The sequence below is a fragment of the Corvus kubaryi genome, unplaced genomic scaffold (assembly GCF_017639235.1).
Source record: "Corvus kubaryi isolate FWS band 111438036 unplaced genomic scaffold, C.kubaryi_AGA036_p1.0 37396, whole genome shotgun sequence".
Taxonomy (NCBI): Eukaryota; Metazoa; Chordata; class Aves; order Passeriformes; family Corvidae; genus Corvus; species Corvus kubaryi.
The window spans coordinates 16,889,598-16,910,821 of NW_024581135.1; the positions used below are offsets into that span (position 1 = coordinate 16,889,598).

General features: G+C 37.1%; 1 protein-coding gene across 11 annotated transcripts in view; it reads left to right on the forward strand.

Moving 5' to 3' along the window:
- Positions 1-21,224, forward strand: part of SLC4A10 (solute carrier family 4 member 10) — a 154,495-nt gene that overhangs the window by 89,751 nt on the left and 43,520 nt on the right. For 9 of the 11 annotated variants that reach the window (XR_006018292.1, XR_006018291.1, XR_006018290.1 and 6 more), the window contains exons 6-7: positions 8,354-8,542; positions 18,848-18,939. Coding sequence is in view for 8 of the 11 variants with exons in the window: in XM_042041606.1 (XP_041897540.1) it covers positions 8,354-8,542; positions 18,848-18,939 (281 nt within the window). In the remaining 3 variants the exon portion in view is untranslated. The remainder of the gene's footprint in view (positions 1-8,353; positions 8,543-18,847; positions 18,940-21,224) is intronic. The other 2 variants (XM_042041605.1, XM_042041611.1) reach the window with 1 other exon arrangement.

Sequence of the window (21,224 nt, forward strand, 5' to 3'; positions counted from 1 at the left end):
ACTGCTGGACTTGAAGATTAGGCAGAACTGGTACCTCTCAGGAAATCCTTTATTTTGTGTTCCAGTCAGTTGCTATGTCAGTAGTTATAATCCTATTTATCTTGTGCTATACTATGCAATTGTGGTTTTCATCAGAATACACTGATATGTATTCCAGTTGTATCTGACAGTCCTGAAACTTTAGAATTTAAGGAAATAGTTGCTGGCACCTGTTGGCTTCAATTTTTTTTCAACATTCAGCTCTTATTATTTGGCTTGCTAGCCATCCTCATGCCAGGCTTGTCCAGCAATCCTGGTGATCACTTTCGGTTTTGTTCCAATGTTACTGTGTATACCACCTTTAGCAGGTTATGCCCTACAGTTTTAAGGGATACTCCTGAATTAAATTTGATTCTTGTGCTTCTGATTCATAATTTAGGGTTTTGGTTTTTTAATACAATCTCTTGATAATTTTACTGCATTGCTATAATGAATCATCTTTTGAGAACAAAAACATTATTTGTGCACGTGTATTTTCTTCTTACTTGCCTTAATGCTTTGTTAGTGAGAAATGTGTGATGTGTATTTATTGGTAATGTCTTGCTATCTGGGCTATATTCCAATATCAAATTATATTTCTATTAATGCAGCGCCAGTCTTCGTATCCTTGGAAGAGGTATACTTAAACTTTATTGCTAAATTGAGACTAAGAATTCCTATTTGTTTTAGTCAAGGCTTTTAATCTATAAACACTTATTCACTAAGGCACTAAACTCTCACCACTTAGCCCTTGAGAATTTCTATTATTAAAGTCTGTATTTTAAAACATTAATGGGCTTGTGGTAAAATCTACAGATGAAAGCCACCTTTTGTAATGTTTGCATGGTTTCCAGAACATTTTGTATTTTATCCCTGGAAACTCTGACAGTTCTGCATAAAAATATTTTGGTACTATTTATGTTGTGAGAATTTTTAAATCATCCTCTATTCCAGCATGTCCATTCTCTATTAGGTCTTTTTCATTCCAACTGTCATATTAAAAAAATTACTTCATCTATGAGATTGTATATTTCTTTGGACAGGCACACAATTTTCCTTGTTGAAGAAGAGCTTATTCATACCTATGATGCTGAATTCACAGACAGAATCTTATTATAATAGAGACTTCTGAGATGAATTTCCAACACTGTCATCATGCATCAGAACAGCATGTTTGTTCCTGAATTTTCTCAAATTGTTCGTAATTTTTGTAAGATGGATTTTGCTTCTCTTGAAAAGAGCTCAATTCCTCTGCTGAACTTTATCCTGTTTAAAAATGCAAATTTTATTACACATATTTTAGGGGAGTTATTACTATTTGTAATACGTGATGTTATTTTTTCATATGTCTGTGCAGTGACTCCTATATCTGTAGTTAGCACTCCATGCATGAGGAATTCCTTTGAACATTATGTAGTAATATTTTATCGATCACTTCTGTATAGAACATATGCTAAAAGGAAGTCTAAAAAATCTATGTAATCAAAACAATTTATTTTGGAACTTGTCTCTTGAGGAGGTATTTGCCAGAATCTGGCTGTACCATTAGAGAGCAGCTTCACTGTGTTGTTCAAGTTGGCAGATGAAAATGTTCTCTTTTGATATTTTCGTTTAGTTCCTTTGAAACCATGTAGATTCTCAGATTACCATCTGGTTTTTTGATTATAACCACTGAATGAACCCAAAAGGTTCCTCTATTTAACATATGATGCCATTTTCTGTAGTTTGGTTCAAAAACTATTCAGTCCAGTCTTTAATGGCAATGCTTTCTTTACAGCATGAGCCACAGAACTTGCATAATCTTGTAGTTGTGCAGAGTGTTCTGTGAACAAATGTCAAACCTTGTCAAATATAAACTGTGGCCACTCTTGCACAGTGGAGCTTTGGCGACTTGCACATGTTTGAAATATTCCCATTTATTTTTAATGGTTTAATTGTAATAATGATTTCTTTTTTAAATTAAATTTTAAATCTGCCCTTGCTTTGCAATCCCAAGATCTGACCGTTTTCTCCCTAGCAGTCTTTTGTATGTTCGTCATGATCGAATTTTCAATCTGTGTAACAGCTTAATCTTGTGATTGAGGTCACTGGACTCTGTGCTCAGCAACTCAGGGCATTACATCCCAAGTGTGCAATTTTATTGATTTCATTAATATCATGTTAAGCTTTCAATCTGAACAAGTCTTTTTTTGCCTTTGCTTTAAGCTATATTACTCCATAATAATGACATATTTTATCTGGCTCAAATTGAGATTTTATTACACTGGAGCCTTTTGTTTCATCTGCAACACTCACGTGTTACGTTTCTGACAGTGCTTTTATGGTGCGTTTAACTTTTGTTACAAACACTGTAATAAAGTGTGGGGTTGCCTGTGAGTAATCTGCTTCTCTGTTTGACCCTACACCTGTCTTTTGCTCAGCTTTCACCTGCTCACTTACCCAGGTTTCTACATTTGTTTGCTTTATTTTCAGCTTAGCATGCAGCTTAGCATGTGGTGATAACCTCTACAGAGAAACTATCAGGTTTTGTTCCTTTGTCTATGCTTAAATTGTAGATCTTGTACCAACTTCTACGTAGCATGTCTTTTTTTCTTCTTGTTTTGTGTTTTCCCATGTTAACCACAAAGGTGGGAATCTTTTTAGATTGCACAAGTCAATCTCAGTTTGCAAATTTTTTTTTTTATGAAGCATCCACTGTGCCTGCAGTTCTGAACTGCAAGCTGGGAATTTTGGCCTTGTCTCTACAATTTACAGTTTTGTGAGATACTTGCTCTTGTTCCTCAGTAAAATTATGTACTGTTATTTTAAAAAGCAGACATTTTTCATTCTTTCCTTCTCAAGTATTTTAACTGAGGAATTGAACCAAATAATTTCAGGTAAAGCTAGAAATAGAATCTGTGTCTTGGAGCACTGGAATGCTCTGTTCTCTTGGATGAGCGGCTAAATCTTCTGGCTTAGATAGCTTATTTATAATCACCATTGTAAATGATGTAAATGGGCCTTGCTCATAAGTGCAGCTCAGGAATCCTAATTGTTGGGTTTGTATTATTCCTCCTGCCTGAGTCACTAGGGAAGGATATATTCGGGTTCCTCTTTAGAGATGTGTTTAGACAAAGGACAGTGTTTCAACTGATTGTCTTCCATAAAGCAATGCATTTAGGGTTGCTTGGGGTTTTTTTCCTTGTCTTTAAGGGCAAGGTCCACAAGCCAGAAAACCTTGGCTTTTAAATTAGGTTTTGTAGTCAGCTATCACTGCCATCGTGGTGCACACAAAAGCCTGTATGTTTTATATTTTGTCATTAATCTCTCATTTTGTCCTGCAATTGTACAGTTATAAAATTTTGAAGCGTGAATACTGGCACCCTTGCTGGTATATGCTGAATTCAGTTTCTGCTGTAAAGTGTCAGTGCCAACCTACATCAGGAGAATACGAGCCCAGCAATTTCTTTTTGGACTTCACAGGTATTTTGGTACACATACAGTATGTTTTCTATAAATTTATTCTATGTTTCACCTGAACATTCTCTGTAGTATTGCACGTGAGGTGATGAGCACACTGTGAACCCGGTGCAGTGGGGAACAAGCTGTGGCCACCCTTGAGGGCCTCCTTGTTGTCTATTTGCCTGGAACTGTGGGCGCTCCACGTGGGTCTGGCCACGTGTCTCTGTACAAAGCTGCAGTGTGTAACAGACACCTCCAGAGTGAGTGGAAGCATCCAGCCTGCTTTTGCATCCTTGCTGACTCTAGAGGTGGGACAGATGGAATTTTCTTTGCTGGGCCACATGCAAGCCACACTGCATTTGAACTGATATAAATTGTCTGCACCCCAGTGCTGTAATTCACAGCCTGGGTAAATTGTTCACAGGTGGTGATGAGTTATAGTTGAGTTACTGTAATAGCTTGTTAAAGTACTCACTATGCTCACATTTACTCACAAAATTAATTTTATATAGATGATGTATTGTAACTGAGTCTGAATGGAGAAAACATTCTTGAAATTATATGAAACCCCAAGTTTCTTAGAATTCTTTTAAGTGACCAGGTCAAGGAGAATATCTGTCTTTAACAGCTTGAAAAAATTATTTCATGGTTCCAGTATCAACCAAGATTCCTTACTGAAGAAACATCCTACTTTGGTGTACTTGATGTCAGCAGAGATGTTGTGGTGTGAACATTTAATAGAATGGATAACACTGTGCTGGTGGATATTCCATGTTACATTCTTTTGAAAGCTTCATATGGCAGTGAAGTGTCTTTGAAAAATGGAATGGTAAGCTGTGTCTCTGGCTAAAAGGGGGTAGTGCAGAATTTAAAAGGGCGTTCAAGAGGAAAAATCTTTAAAACAAAGATTCTTTGTGTCTTTTTGTTGTATGGAGTGCAAAGAAATCGCCGCCTGTTCTAGGTACAAAAGTGAAGACCAGGGCTTTGAAAATATGTCCAGCTTCAACTGATGTGAGCATGTAGGGTCTTCTACTCACAGGGTTAAGGAATTGCCGTCTATTTTGAAAACTAGATGTTTAAGATGCTCCTTTTGGCCATTTACCCTTGGACTTTATCCATGATGCTCTTGTTTTCAAGACTACCTTTGCAATCAAGGATGTTACTGATATTGCAGGGATTTGGGTGTTTAAAAAATATTTTGAGAAGCTTGGGAAGAAACTGAAAAGGAAGCCCGTAATGATAGGGGTGGATGGACACAGTCTCTCTCCTGTTCAGATCTGTGCAGGGCTTGAAAAAAGGGTCAAAATACAGCAGTCTGTCAGAAATTTGACTGTATTTAAGCTCCGGCAGCTACTACTGAAACTGGGTCTATGTTGAAGGAATGACAACTGCAGGGAAATATCACAGCAAGAAAGCACATCTTCACTCTTTCCAAAATGGAATGCATCTTCCTTTTTTACATGTGGTAGCAATGCTACAATAAAAGGAAAGTTGTAAAACCACAAAAAACTCAAGGTAAGCCACTTTCTTCTTTCTGGCAGGAAATAAAAATTGTTAGTCACCACACTGGCACCAACGGTGTGGCTTCTATGACTGTTAACAAGTCTAGCAGAACATCTAGGGAAAGGAGGAGGATAGGGATTTGATTTTCTTTTTCCTGTAGTTTTCTCTCCTCAAATGGAGAATCTTAAATATTGACATCATCCTCAGCAGCTAATACATTTTTATATTTAATTGTGGAAAATACTGTTATTCCAGGAATGACACCATACAAGTGGAGTTCTACTGATCTGTAAGCAAGGGGATGACCACTGCCCTAAATTGACCTGTTATAGAGGAATCCTTTTTTTTTAGCTCTTCCTTTTTATTTCTGTCTTAGACCAACTCAAAGGAGTTAATATTTGGTTTTGTACCTTCTACAGTTTGTATTTTGTTCAGCAGGAGTTAAAAAGAAAAGAAGAGGATAATTTGAGTTGAGCTTTATCACAGATGCCCTGGTTTATAAATTTATTATTTATTATTTATTTTTTTCTTTTGAAGATCCCCTGTCATGTTACATAAAGTACTGGCCTGTTTAGGGAATTGTAACACGCAAATTCATGTATTAAGGGTGTCTAAGGGGAAGATAGTCATCTCCTTAGGGCAGAGGTGTGTCTCAATAGGCAATAGAGTAGAAGAGGAAAATAAATATTTTTCTTGCAACTGGAGACTGCTTTCCATTTTTCATGTGTTGTAAATTCTTGTCTCCTTAAAATATTCTGCTGAAGATTTTCTTCAAACTTGTGTTACCCTCTCCTTTGCCTTTCTGTCATTTGTCTTCCTGCTATGCCTCTGTCTCTCTCCTTCATTAGGGTCTAGAGTGATAAAAAGCCCTCTGTCTAGACTGGGAGTGCAAAGCTAACTGACCTGATTGTGTTTGAGTTAACCCTGGAGATAAGAGTACCCTTCAGGCTCAGGTGAAGCACCCTGAAGCCAGAGTTTATTAGTTTGGACACAATATGGGGCAACATTACTCCTTGGTATGAGCTGTTTGGCCAACCCCATTGTTGATACTGCACAGGCTGTAGTTGCTGGAGAGAACCCAGTACAGCATTGAAAACCTCTGCATGATTCTTCATTGCAAAGCTCTGGATACACTGCTCATAGTCACATCTGCAGTTGGCAGCTGCATTTACCTGGACCCCATCCTGGTCTTTCTGTGTGCATGTCACTGTAGAGATGTAGGTTTGTTGGTAGCCTCTTCATCGCAAGTGAAACATGCAGGTTTTTTCTTGTTCAGCTCTCAAGCAGGTGTGTGAGGCATTGGCTTGTTATGTGGATATTGAGAACTTCAGAAAAACTTGTGTATTTTAAGTGTATACACAGTGCATAGGTGACTGTTAGCAATTAAACTCTGCTTTTAACTACCATAGTTATTTAATACCTTTTATTATCTCTCTTCTATTGCTCTTGGCTGTTATCAAAGACATGACAAATTATGTCTCTACTGATGATGCATCTGCTTTTTATTTTTCCTGCTCTGCTTGCTTTTCCACTGAGTTTACTGGCAGATATGAATCTGACTACAGCACAGAATCATGAGCTGTCTGGATTTTCGGTACAAGGAATTTTGGACTCCTCTTATTATATCACTATTTTTGTGCAGTACAGTTTCTTCCAATTGATATACAAGGGAGCTGTGTACTTAAATGCTGTTACATTTGATTTGATACACAATTTTTTTCCCCTTTATTTTTCTGTTAAGCATCATTACTGTGGGTAGCAGTATTTCCCCAAATAATAATTTAAAAAAAAATCCCACAAAATTCTCAGCAGTTCTTTCCCGTTTGAAACACATAATGTCATAGAATCATGGAATCATAGAGTGGTGTGGGTTGGAAGGGGGCCTTAAAGATCATCTAGTTCCAACCCCCCTTTTGTAGGCAGGGACACCTTTAAGTAGACCAGGTTGCTCAGAGCCCCATCCAACCTGGTCTGGAACACCTCCAGGGATGTGGCATCCACAGTTTCCCTGGGCAATCTGTTCCAGTGCCTCACCACCCTCAGAGTAAAGATTTTTTTCCTAATAATCTAGAACTGCTCTTAATTTAAATCCATTACCCTTTGTCCTGTCACTACGTGCCCTTGTAAATAGTCTTGCCCCATCTTTCCTCTAAGTTCCCTTTAGGTACTGGAAGGCTGCAATTAGGTCACCCCAAAGCCTTCTCTTTTCCAGGCTTAACAATCCGAGTTCTCTCAGCGTGGAGCTTGCGTGCGTGATGCATCCTGTAGCTGGAGTAGGATGGCTTCATCCACAAGCTCCCCTGGATTGGCTGACCTGTAGTGTAGACCACAACTATGAAGTTCCCTTTGTTGCCTCTGTCTCTGATTTTTACCCACAGGCTTTCTACCTGCTCTTGGCTGTTCTTCAGAGACAGCTCCTCATGCTTAATCCTTGTCTGGATATCAAGAGCAACCCCTCGGCCTCTCCTTCCTTTCCTGTCTCTTATGAACAGCCTGTAGCCATCGATAGCCACACTCCAATCATGGAATTCACCCCACGAAATGTCAGTAATGGCAACTCTACTTTCCAGCAGCATGGTGGCTTCCAGCTCCTCCTGTTTTTTGCCCATTCTGTGTGCTTTGGTGTAAAAGCACCACACTGGGCTGTGCCACCTTCTAGAGGAGTGCCTGTGTATACAAGTAGTGTTGAATATGAGTACATAAGACCATTTTCTGCTAGTCGACTGCAAAGAAGATTGTAATTTCTTAGCAGGGGGATCAATTTCACTCACGCCTCCTTGAAATTATCCTCTTCTTGGAACAGTACATCTAGCAGTAGAAATAGATTGTATTAGGCATCGACAAATAATGCAGCAAATTTTTCTGTGTTGTCTTACCTGAGCTTTCCCTGTATTGCACCGAAAGTATTGTAATTATAATTACAAGAAAGAAAGAAAGGGTTAGACTGTGATTTCCTGTGGTAAGTACAAAGGAAATAAAAGAGTTGTTTCCTCACAGCATGCCATTTCCTTTGTAGGAAATAGAATAAGGGCTATTTGGAAAAAAAAGACGTCTTATACACCCTGGATTTAAATATGTTATGTATGGGAGTGCTTAAGGACTGACTTCAAAGTCGTTGGTGACCTTAATTTTTGAACTGCATAATTTTAAAAGGATTTTTTTATATTAATAGCATCCTTTTCTCCCTGTTCCCTCCCCCCTACCCCCCCAGTCTTGCTCCCCCCGAGAGTGAAACACTTCTAGATAAAACTTCCCATTTAGTTCTGTTTTATTAATGGACTGATGCTTTTAATTTGTAATCCTGTAGGGTGCTAATAATTTTTACTGCAGTTTAAAAGATAAAATGTTTCCTTTTTCCCATCTTTTATTAAGTTTATGTGTATATTTTCAGATATGATTCTGGACCAGCAAGTGGGTTCTGGGCAGCTCAGTGAGGATGTTCGTCACAGAGTGCATGAGGCATTACTCAAACAGCATCACCATCAGAACCAGAAGAAGCTGAGCAACAGGATCCCAATTGTAAGATCCTTTGCTGATATTGGAAAGAAGCAGTCTGAGCCCCATTCCATGGATAAAAATGGTAATGCTTTATTTTGCATTTTGAGCCTTCAATAACATCTGCCTGTTCGGTATTGCAAGTGCTTTGTACCCACAGCTTAACAGCGTGATTCTGCTCTGAAAAGATACCCTGTACCTTTTTGCATGAGCGTGGCTCATCTTATGCATTCAGAAATATACTTGCTTAAATTTGAAATTAGAGTATCTTGCACAATTCAGGGCTGGGCAGAGCGATTCAAGGGAGCTCGCTGAGGTATTGGAAGCTGTGCTAGTGTGCCATGCCATCCTGGGTAACTGGCATGGCATGTTATTTCCAGTGCAGCTCAGCTTGGGAGCACTTCAGGTGCTCTGTGTAATCCCTCAGACTGAGCTTGAGCATGTTTGCACAGGATTGCTCTGAACTGTGGACAGGCTCCATCAGTGCCAGGAGTGCAAGAGGAAGGAATATTTTTGACTTCTGTTGTCTATCCAGGACCTATTTGTTTAAAATGTAGTGGTTTGTTGAAATAGTTTCTAAGTCTACAACACTGTATGCATTAGCTAGAGTTCAACTGCTGCTTCAGATTTTATAGGTGAGTTTGAGGGGTGGAAAAATGAGGCAAACGCTGTTGGAAAGATGTCACAAGAGCTGTACCTTGTTCTTTCAGAAGATCCCTTTTGGGAAAATCAGGGTAATGCAAATGAGAAATGTTTGCAGAATAGTTCTAGAGTAAAATATTAACATAATTTTTTTTCCTTTCCTTGCTTTTACAGAAGACTTTACAAGCTGTATTATTGTTTCAAGTCATCATAATGAAAGATCATTTCTTACTGCCCCTTCCTTATTTGCATAAACAAAGGTCTGTGTTATGAAATTTGCAGCCAAATTTTGCAAATATTTTTCACTTAACTCTTATTCCAGAAATCACCTTAACTGTACTGAAATCTCAGTCCCTCCTGCTGTTACTCTGTTTCAGAGCCCTACTGAGCTCCCCTATCACCTTGGGAAGTGGGGAGTGAGGAAACAGCCATAGCACAGGGAAGGTCAGGATTGCAAGAGGAATCTGTGTGCTCTGAGGCATAGGAGAGAAGGGCAAAGAGTATTCATGTGGCTGATCTGGAAGGATGGGGCTGTTGATGTAAAGGTTAACTTGATTGCAAGGAAGAAGCTTTTCTTTCAATCATTGCCGTATGTAGTTTTAAGAGATCTAAATCTAGTTGCTTCCCTGGAGAAGATTCTCAGACCTAAAAGGCAACATATAATTTCATCTGATGAGGATATTAAATAGAAACATTAATTATGTCAAAATATCATTTTGAAAGTAAGGAAAAAACAGCATTTACTAAGATGTGTGTGATTATGCATATGGATGCACAAGAGTAAAAGTAAGTAGGATGATTGTCCATCCTTTTTAAGGCAACTTTCTTATTGATTTATACAGCTCTTGCTGATGACTTTAAGCAAATATTCAGGAGAAACTGAAGAAAGTTAATGATATAATGATCCTGTTCCTCAATTTCCACGGGATGTAAGATGGCAGCTTGCATTCCATTAAGTTTTTGCACTAGATCTTATATTACAAATAGGCAGTAGTTGTCTTAAAAAAAACCCTCAGGGCAAGCTGTGACATTATCATGAGCTCAATTTTGGTAACTTTCTGTGTCTGTTAGTGGAACTGATGCAGTAATTCACTCCAGAAACATCTTGCTTTTGCCCAAGTTTATTCTGGCAAACTTCCCAGCTCTTCCTAAATTCCACTGCTGGGGGGGGGGGGGGGGGGGGGGCCCAATAAATTCTCATCAGGACAGCATCTAAGTCCACATTAAACACACTAATTTTATATACTCAGTGGTTAAGTGGTTCTCTAAGTCAGGAGACATATTCTTACAGTTTTTCATTTGTCTCTCTCTATTTTTCAAGATGAAAAAATGCTGAATGCACAGTTTATGTGCTTGTGTAGAAATGTCTCAGAGTACTCTGACATCTGTTAAAAAAAACTCTTAGTCTCTTTTACTGTGTTAATTTAAATGCACCAATAGACATAATAGAAATTATATATGTATATAGAAAAATAGAATAACCTCTAGTGAGTCAATAATTCTAGGGATGCTTATGTGAAAGTATATCAGATTTTTGTCTAAATTACAGTGAAAAGTTCCAAGCATGAACCTTTTGGACAGAGAGGTTTTTTAATCAATTTGAAGCATTGCTGTTCCACTTGCGTCCTTTAAGTGCTAATGCACGTTTGGCAGTGTTCTGCATTGACCTCCTCAAAATCGATGATGGCCCTGTGATAAAACAAGGAGGATTTGTTTATTATAAGTTTCTCTCTTACCATCCTTTGCCCTGTTACATTAAAAAGTCTGAATCTTATTTTATTGCCTGAATTGCATTGAAATTAGTATTAGCTTTAGAAAAGGAAAATCTAGTCTAAGTTTTTTGTTTTAGAAGGAACTAGAATTTTTTCCCTTTTCAAGGTAAGAGCAAATAAGCAGCTTATGGGTCTGAGTGGCAACTATTGCCCGAGTACTCCAGGGTTTAAAAAGTGGGAAAAGAGAATTCTGGAGAGCTGCTTAGTTTCAGGTACACTAACTGTACCTCTTCTGGCATACTCGTAGTTATTTTCTTACCCTGTGTAAGTGCCATAGTACATGGTGTGTAAATTATGCTGGAATCTCCACTGAAATGCTCAGCTTTCAGGAACTATGCTGTTCTTAGAAGCTTGACCAGGGGTAGCAGTGGTCATTTCTGATCATTTTCTCTGCCAGTGCCTCACGACCCAAATGCTGGAGTTCGGCTACAGTGTTACACTCACTCTAGAGCTATGTGTTTCTTTTTAGATTGCTGTGGAGTGTCTGTACAATCTATTTGTAGTAATATAAAAATGAGTTGTTAGAATATAACTTTGAATCATGTAAAAGCAAAAGCTAAATATGTGTAAAAGAAAGAAAAATTAAGGGGTATTGTCCAAGAGTGTGCTGTAAGACACATCTTGTTTCCTGAGAACAAACTGGTAAAATGCATTCAAGGCAGCATTTTAATCTGCTTATTCCCGTTTGTCCACAAACATTGTGTAGAATGTATGAAGGTAAAATGTTTCTTATATTGCTCTCAGTATTTTTCTCTCCTTTTAATGAAAAGAAGCAATCAAAATACTGTTGCTTTTACTTTCTGGATGATAAGCTTAATTCCTAGAAGACTGCGGGGAGAGAAACAGATCATCTCAGGTACTACTGATGAACTTACAATCCAGTTCACCCTTATCAGAGACAGGAGTTTTCATAAAGAGCATGTGCCAGGAGCTTTAGAAGGGCTGCTTGTTTGTTCCTGCTGAAATGAGACGGGGGAACTTGGACACTTTCTGCACAAAAGGAAGTTCTCACTTTGGTTAAATTTGGGGTTAGTGTTAGGCAGCTGAACTGAAAACAATCCTTAGCAATCTGTTGATCATAAAATAGGTGGTTCAGAGCCTTAAGTTCCTGATACATGGGTTATGTGGTACAGCTGAGGCTTCAAACCCCCTTCTTTGTCCAAGTTCTTGACAATAGTACCTTATGAGTGTGTCAATTTTCAGGTGTTCAGGAGCAAAGTCTGAAAATGAATACATAAATTAATTCAATATATGGCAGCACCATTGACAGGCCATTGTGATATCTTTGCTGGAAGATAGTTGTACATATGTTCTCCCTCCAGTTTTCTTTGTTTAAGAGTCTGTCAGACCATCTAATTGATTTGCTTTGTATTTAGTAGTATTATCTTTTGTTTACAATGGCTTTTCTTCACATCCTCTGCAGGGCTAAGATGTCAGGGTGCTATGGGTTTACCGTGCATTTTTAATGCTGCCATGCTGTGTTTAACTTTCACTTTTCATTAGGCATCAAAACTGTGAGAATTAAAAGCCTGCTTTTGATGTTCCAATAAAAAACAACAGTCAAATTTGTCATAAGAGCAGGAAAAATGATTTTTTATGGGCTAATTTGACACCAAATACCCAAAATAGAGGGTGGCAAGTAATTTTAGCATAAATATTGTAAAAGACAGGTAAAAATATGAATATTTTTCATTAGTAAATCATCTTTAAAAAGTTTGTTTTATAAAGCAATTTAACCTATTTTTGTTGATATGAGTAGGTTTGACACTGGTACATCAGACCTGTGTTCGTAAATTCCTATGACATGGTCTAAAAAGCCAAAGACAACTGTAAATATATGACACCTCTCTATTGTTAGAGGAATGCTAAAATAATTTCATAAACCTCTCCCCTTTTATAAAAAGGATTCTGAAATTCAGAGTTTAAGCATATGTGGCATAAAAAAATAACTGATTCTATGAAAATGCAGTTAGGAAAAGAAGTTTTGACTGTCTATTTCACTTTTAGTCTAGGGGGTGTATATGTTTCTAATATATGTGTGTGTGTGTATAAGATGAAATCTAACAGACACCTTACACTGATTAAAGTCCAAGAGGAAGGAACTTGGTAGAGGAGTATGGCAGGCTAAGTTACTTGTATTTTCACGCACCTTGCTGAAGTGTTATTTACCCACAATTACATGATCTTCTGCCTGATTTCTGTTCATACTTATGCCATTTATAACAGCTTCTTCTCCCTTGACATCAGAGCAGGCACATTATTAGTGTAAAAATTGCATTACACCACACATCATGTCTGATTCTGAGAAATTCTGAAATTCCAAGGAGAGGTTTATTGGTATACTGAAGAGCTTGAAGAAAGCAATGGCATATCCAATTTGGGATCTTTGGAGTTAACAGCATGAGCTGCTGCTGAAACTGTTCATTTTGACATGTTCTTTTTTAAGCCTTTTTCCAGTTATTTTGATTAGTGTGATGGGCTGGTTTGGACTTCATCATTTTGTGGCACTATGAGCACAAGCAGAGGTATTGGACAATGCTTGTCCTATTTTAGGATAGCATCCTTTAATATCCTGGAAAGTCAAAATTCCCAGTTACGTGCTGGTGTTAGTTACCTTCTTCAGTTTCGCTATCTCTCCTAAAGATCAGTTCAAGGATTTATGCCATAACTCAGAGCAAGTTTACAGCATGTGAAACTCCCATGTCAATACTATCACCTGGAGAAAGGTGGGCATTGCCTGGAGCCACATGAAAAGGGTAGGGAGGCACTCCTAAGTACATGCCCATGTATTTCCATTTTTGGAGTAAGTTGCAACCAATGCCAGTGATATACACACAAGTTTTCTGAAGCGTTGGATCTGGATCAGGTGAATTGCTTCAGCTTTTCTTGAAGAGAAGGCAAACTCAAAGACAGTTAATTCTAGCTTAAATTAGCTAATGCTCTATTTCTTGTTTTAGAGTCTTCTCAGATGTATGAATTTTAATCAGGTTGTATTTTCCACAGGTTTTTATGTGACTAAAATATAACTTGTATTTATGAACATTTTCATCTGATATTTATTCTTTCTTTCTCCACATTTCCTTGTACCCGTGATAAAATGTGTAATCTGTATGTATAAAGCTGTATCATTCATCTTTGTATTTCTTTATTTTACTTTCTTTGTTGTGTCTGTCTCTAACAGGCTCATCTCATCTCTGTATCTTCTCATCTCCTATCCTTTGGGTTCTGTAAACTCCCTGAAGGTTCAGAGGTAGTATAAATACCTATTCTTGCTTGGGCTTCAGATCATTTCAAATGTACACCCATGTCTTCATCTCTATTTCTTGTCAGCATGCAACTCCTTGCTATAGTGATTTAAAAAAAATACCTTAGGCCTTTGTCTGCAGCTGTGGCACACTTAAGAGAAGTTTGTGTGGAATTTGTTTTTTTGGTGGGGGGACAGTGCCATTTATTTGTAAGTTCATTTTCTTACATCAATTTATAAAACTGCAAATCACAGCATTTTAGTTTATATGCATGACTTCATGTGAATTATGCTTGAGATATTCAGGCCTAACGTTAGAAAAACAGCTAAAGTGACTTCTTCCTCATCCTCTTAAATTGCCTATCATTAGTGAACACCAAATCTCCTTCTAGTTATGGGGGTACAATGGGGGTGACATGGTTCCCCACTGATTAAAAATGTTCATCAAGAAGCCTAAAGGCACACACACAGTTCAGCCTGCAGAGATGCTGTCACTGCTCTGTTGTATTAGAATTTTATAATATACTTAAGAAAACTTACTGTTTTTCAATATTTGAGATTTGTTCTGGACAGTGTTGTCCATTTAGATTTGGAAAATTGGTGACTAGTTGCAGTGAAAAGTCTGAGATTGAAGACGTTTGAAAATCAGGATTTTTTTTTTTTTCTGAACAGGAAGAAATACATGTCATTTAGAAAAATAAGCAATTTCTTTTCTGGTTTAGTTTCCTTTGATGTGTTGGTTGCATCCAGTTTGTTTCCATCAACTGTGATTTGTATCTGCCTACAATGTTCTCCGTTTTTGTCATCGATGTTCTAGAGACATCTTGGATTTTGATTAATAACCACAATGCACATAGTTAAATGTCTTGAGTTCTACATTTCAGGGACGAAGAATATGTTACATGTGACATTAATTTACTGAGATTAATTTTTTTTTAAATTTGTCAGGACTAACTGTCTCAAAAATGCCAAACTGTATCTGCAAATGCAAACTTCTATTACTGTAACACTTGTGGACCTGATTTTGATTGATAAATGGCTTGACTTCGCATGAAAGAGTGTTTTTTGTGTGAATTCTTGCTCTATTCAAAGCTCTGCCAGTTTCACATTACCTGAAAAAGACACTTGTTTTTTAAATATGCCAATTTTTAAAATATCATTTTTTGAAACTGTGCTGATATTGGCTTTTTATTACATAGAAAAGCTGTTACACCAATTTTAGCATGGTTTTATCTGTTATGTATTAAATTCCTTTGTATGTACCCTGGATATTTCAATTATACCACATTGTGCATTGATACTTAAAACTGTCTGAATGGCTCCTGATGAACTCTCAAAGAATGCAGCCCTTCACGTGCTTTATGTAGGTGGGCTGCAGGATAAATTGAGACTTCAGCTTTATAATGACTCAAAGAATTTACATTGCACTCTTGAAAAATAAAATTCTGCATTTACCCCATACAATGTGTAAATAACCATTTTGCCTGGAGTGCTGAAATGGAACTGATGAGGAGAGGGTAGGAAATAGTGGAATGGTGAGGCTGTCGCTGCTCTTACTCCCGGTTACAGGGAGTTGATGGTTTATGCCTTCACCATTCTTAGCAGCCCAAACCCCATATTTTCAGCTCAAAGAAAAGAAGTAATAAACCATGAGAAATGTTTAAAATCTGGCCAGAGTTTGGGATTACTTTGGTGGTTTTTTTGTGAAAGGAGATTACCTGTTGTCTCTACTGTGTATCTTTGATTGTTACTCAATACAGTAAAAAACCCAAACTTGTTGTTCCATGATCCAGAAAGCTGTCTTAAGTTGTAGAGCTATTTAAACATGTCTTTCTGCCTCAAGGTAAAACTTGTGTTCTTTCAGATTACTCCAGCATATGGGTAAATCAAAGTTTGAGGTCTTCTGTTGGCACAGAAAAAGAACATATGCTATTCTTAAAAACTTCACATACTTACTGGTAGTGGCTTTTATTTCCTTATATGTAGATCTTTAGATCTTTTTCTCCTAAGAGAAAAGTGGACACAATGTTTGAAAGTCCTCTGGACTGTTATGCTAATTGCTTTTGACACCTCCATTACGATATTAAAACTTCAGTGTTTAAACAGGTGGTCCATGCTTTGACTCCTTTGTTGGTCAGTATTTTTTTCTCTGGCAGATATCTCTGCTCTCATTTTCTTAAATTTTTGGGTCCAGAAAAAAAGTGCAAGTGCCTAATTAGCAACAGAAAGATAATGAACTGCTATTTCTGTTACTTTCCTGTAACATCTTTATAATGCAATATATTAGTATGAGTAATTATTACAACTATTTCCCTTTTCATAGATCCTAGGATACAGAGGAGTGTGTAAAAGGAAAAAAATTAAGAGTCAGCAGGTTTTATATTACTTAATTTTAAGGTTTTTGGGAGTAAGTTAAGACAGAAACTTTCCCTGAGCACTTTATGCCTTTTCTATTTGAATAAGTGGAAGGGGCTTTTCTTGTTACATTAATAAAATCTCCAAAATAGAACAGAAATAAAATTTATATAATTCTGATATTAATTATTTTTAATAGCTGTAATGGTACAGGATGATTCCTGTAAAAATAATTCAAGGACTGCTAAATAAACAATACAGAAAAAGAATATATTGGAATACGTAGTGTAAAGATGATGGTGTAACAATGATGGAACTCTGTTTTTCTTTCAATTCTAATTAAAACAGACAAATTGAATGACTTTATAAATACCTTGCATATGTAATAATTTCTGGCTTCTGTTTTGCAAAAATTGTCTCCTGTGACATTTAGGAATTAATAGCCTCTTCTTATATGAATTCCTTTAATTTACAATAATATGTGGCTTTCTAAAATCAATCCTTTATTTTTGTCATATGTAAATTCTAATTCTGATTTTAATTTTATTCTACTTGCTTAGATTAACATGCTTGACATGTCTGTTTGCCATTCTCTGTTCATTTCACTGTAGAGCTGAACAAAAGCCCTGATTTCTATTCTTATTTTGATCTGTCCTTGTCCTGAATCAGAGAGAAAAATGAAAATACTTGCAGTTTAAAGATAGATACATTTAATAATAATATTTCCAGCAATATATTTTTAAACATTCTGTTACTGTACTACTTAATCAAAGTGCACTATCTCTGTCTATGCTGCCAGGATGCAGTGCAAGAGTCTTAAACCTGTTTTGTGTCATGGAAGATTTGTCCAGTGGGAAATGAGGTGCTGATTTTCATGAAAACCAGTGTTTTCTTTGAGCAAGTGTTTCAACTCGGAATTCATGACCAGACTTAGTCAGGGATCCTGTAGTGCTCAGTTGTGACAGAAACTGGATGCTTCAGCATTTTGGCAGTGGCTGGGGTGCTCTTGCAAGTCTCTGGTCCTGTTCAGGCTGGATCCTACGAAGTGCTCTGTGTCCTGGCTGTGGCTGAGGACACACCTGGGCTGCAGGGGTGAGTCCCAGCGGTGTGAGGGGCCACGCTGTGGCTTTTGGAATTGCCCAGACAATGTGCCTAGCTTAGGACTTTCTGACTGTCTTAATCTTCAAATATCATGAACATATGGTCTTTGTTACTGTGCAAGTTTAGGTTGATTTTCACCAGAACCAATGTTTTCACATCATCATTTCTCAGTCATATGAGAGACTTTATTCGCCATGGAAACAAATATATGCTGGGCACGAGATGCTGACTCTGGGCCAGTTGGACTCTGTAGTTATTCCTGGGTATGTGTTAGGGCAGTAAGAGATAGTTGGCTCATATATTTGGTACTTTCTCTTGTACGTTATTGTGGTGTTCAGAGCTGTGTGTGGCTTCTGACATGCCAGAGAGGGAGAAAGAGTGAAGGCAAGCAGGGCATGGCCTGTGCCCCTGTGGGGTTTGTGTGCTGCCCTACTGCCAGCCCCACCACCTTGGTGTGTGCATGGTGGGCTCTGGCCGTGCGCAGGGGCAGTGTTGGCATTAAGTAAAAATATGCTTTATAAGACACAGACTTTTTACTTAACTCTGTTTTTCTTTTTGAGCTTTTGTTGGCAAAATTTTGTTGGTCAAAAGAGACTTGCTCTTTGTTTCCACAAGACTGGGGTGTGTTTAAACACTTCTCACCTTGAGATATTTTTAAAACTTCTTTAAAATACTTTACTAAATTCTCACTGGAATTTTTTGAAAATGTTGAAACATTTGTTTTATGCTTGTCTATAATCACATTTTTCAATACTGAGCTTATAAATCAGTTATTTTCCAATATATTTCTTTTTATACCAGTCCGCTTTTATGTTGTTTTTTGTAGTTGCTATAATCAGGACATTCTTATACACGAGTAACTTTGTAAAAATTAGTAATCCTATTTAAGTCAATGAGGATTACTTTTGTAGACAGATATTGCCCAAAATTGGCAGCTCCTCAAATTATTTACAAAAGCTATGTGAAGGTGGGACTTTCCTCAAATGTAATATCTTAAGAATCGTATGCTTTAATTGGTACAGAAAGTTTGTCTTCTAATATCCAGCAGTATCTTTCACATTGTCTAAATAACCTTCTCATGTTCCTAACTGCGCACGATGAATGTTCTGTCTTTTGAGAATGTGCTATTCTAAATAATTTTTTAATTAAAATGTCATGTTTAGGTGCATCATATATCTATGATATAAAATGTATGCAGATCTCTAATAATTGTGTTGTTAGATGTTGCTTTATTTATAGAACTCTTAGTATTCTGTAATAATGATACTTTTTTTAGCAGGTCAGATTGTTTCCCCACAGGCTACTCCAGCCTGTATTGAAAACAAAAATGATGTGAGCAGAGAAAACAGCACTGTTGACTTTAGCAAGGTAAGTGTTCACTGATGGTGAAGAGAGCTTCCTAACTACCAAACAGATATATAAAATTAAATAAAATGAATCCATACGAGTCAGGAAAAGCTGTAAAGTGTAGATTTTACTTTAGCATTGAAGTTTTGTGTGCACTGGAGCACAGTTTGTGTATGACGAAATAGAATCTTGCATTTTCTCGCTAAATTATATGTAACAGGAAATCACAGTTTAGGAACACAGATAAATTTAATGTCATAGGTATATATTTGCAGGGGAAATTTTACAAATTAACAGAAAATTATCTAAGTATGAAAGTAATTCAGAATTCCTATAATTCACATGTACCTCAGATTTTTACTTTTTGTAGAAGTGATGCATGAATGCAAACTATGCTTTTTATAACCTGAACTCGTGGATTCCAGATGTCTCAAACAGAATGTGTTTCTGTAAACCTGTAACTTAATTCTTCTGGCAAGCCAAGATATTTCAGTACACTTTACAAAAGATGTTAACTGTTCAGTAGTGGAGATTGCAATGACAGTTCAATGTTAGATAGCAAAGGAAAGCAAACAGCTTCTCAGGTTTAATGTGAAGGAGAATCCTAATTTGTTTAAGAAGTCTGTATGTAGCTAAGACAGTCACAATGGATACAGGTGACAGGCCTGACAGGGATAGATGACTTCAGCTGACACATTATTGCAACAAAGGTTGAGTAAGTGAAGAAAGGTGATTTAAACCAAAATTCTGAAGAACAGCACTTTGAGTCTGTTGAATTTTAATGTTAGTGCAGCTGAGCTAAAAGTAGAGTTATGTGATTGCTCCATCTGGTGCCAGACTTATTTCCTAGCAGCAGTAGCTATTTGCATAATTTGAATTTTTGACTGAACATTCCAGACTATGAATCGTATATGGCCGAAATAAGAGGGGAAACAGATCTTTCTGTCAATGACAATGAGAAAAAAGGAGGATGGCTGGGAATTACTATGAACCACATTTCTATAGAGGCTGCAAAAACATCTATAAACAGTGGCAGGTTGTTAAAAATTGAATGTTAATCCTTTAAATGTATTTCGAACTAAAATTACAATGCTTTAAAGAGTCAAGTATAATATTTGTTTAATGATATTTATATTAAAGTGTTAAGTAAAAGTAATTGTTTTGGTAAGTGTCCTAATATCAAGATGTAAAATTTGTGAAGGATATAAAATATAAATAAAGTTGTCTATTCAAAATTAGGCTACGCAGACGTGAAGGGAATGACAAGTTTCAGTAGTACTTTTCTTTAACATTTCTCCAGTTGCTTTGAGTGTTGTAGGATCCAAATCCCAGTCAGTTGTCCAACTGCAATTCTGTTTGTATTAAACAAGAATGGGAGCTGTATCATTTGATCGTTCACTCATTATTTTTGTAGTGCTGCAGCTTTGCTGATCAAAAGAGCTCCTCCCATTTTAACTAGCTGGAAGAAATCAACATTTCATCTTTTGCTAACCTCAACATTGATGGATACCAACAGGGATGTCAGGAATACAAAAGGAACAACTTTTGTTAGGAGGAATGAAATAACAGTAAAGGGTTGTAATCTAATACCTTTCTTTTTGACTGACTTAAAATAGATCCATTTATCCTTTTGAAGATGCGTAAGTGCAGTTTCCCCTTGAAATGTGCTATTGCAATAACTCCCAATGGTTATAATTGGAATTATATGCGGATTGAGAGGAAACTAGAGCAGTACACTAATTTTCTCTTGAGTATTGTGATTTCTTGCTCTAATTTTGTTCCAGATATTAATTTCATTTATCTTCTACAAAAAAAGCACCTTTGACTACCTCACATATACTCTCCTTGCTAATCTGTCTCCCTTGGGCTACTTCTAATATTCCAAATTTGGAGTTGATTCAAAAAGCTGACTTAATCTGGATACAGTTTTGAGACTGTGTTGATTGTATTGGTATCTATCTATGAAAAATGTGAGAAAGGCACTGAAAGCTGTTTTGAGTGTTTCTTCAGTGGCATGGAGAGAGAGATGGTTTGCGCTGTTTGTAAATGTGTCACTCCTCTTCCTCTGCTGCCACCACCAGGACTTTGTGCTCTCAGGGTGACATGGAGGTGATCTGTCACAGCACCACTTTACTTCTGTCTGAGTAGAGTGGGGTGATGGTTTAAGAACTACATCTGGCTTATTTCTACTTTTTTATGCCAAAAACTGAAAGGAACCTTAATTGTCCTGAAACACAAAATGCATAAAGAGATCCACACTCCTTCTCATGGCAACACTGCTGCGCTCCACATGGACACACTATTTC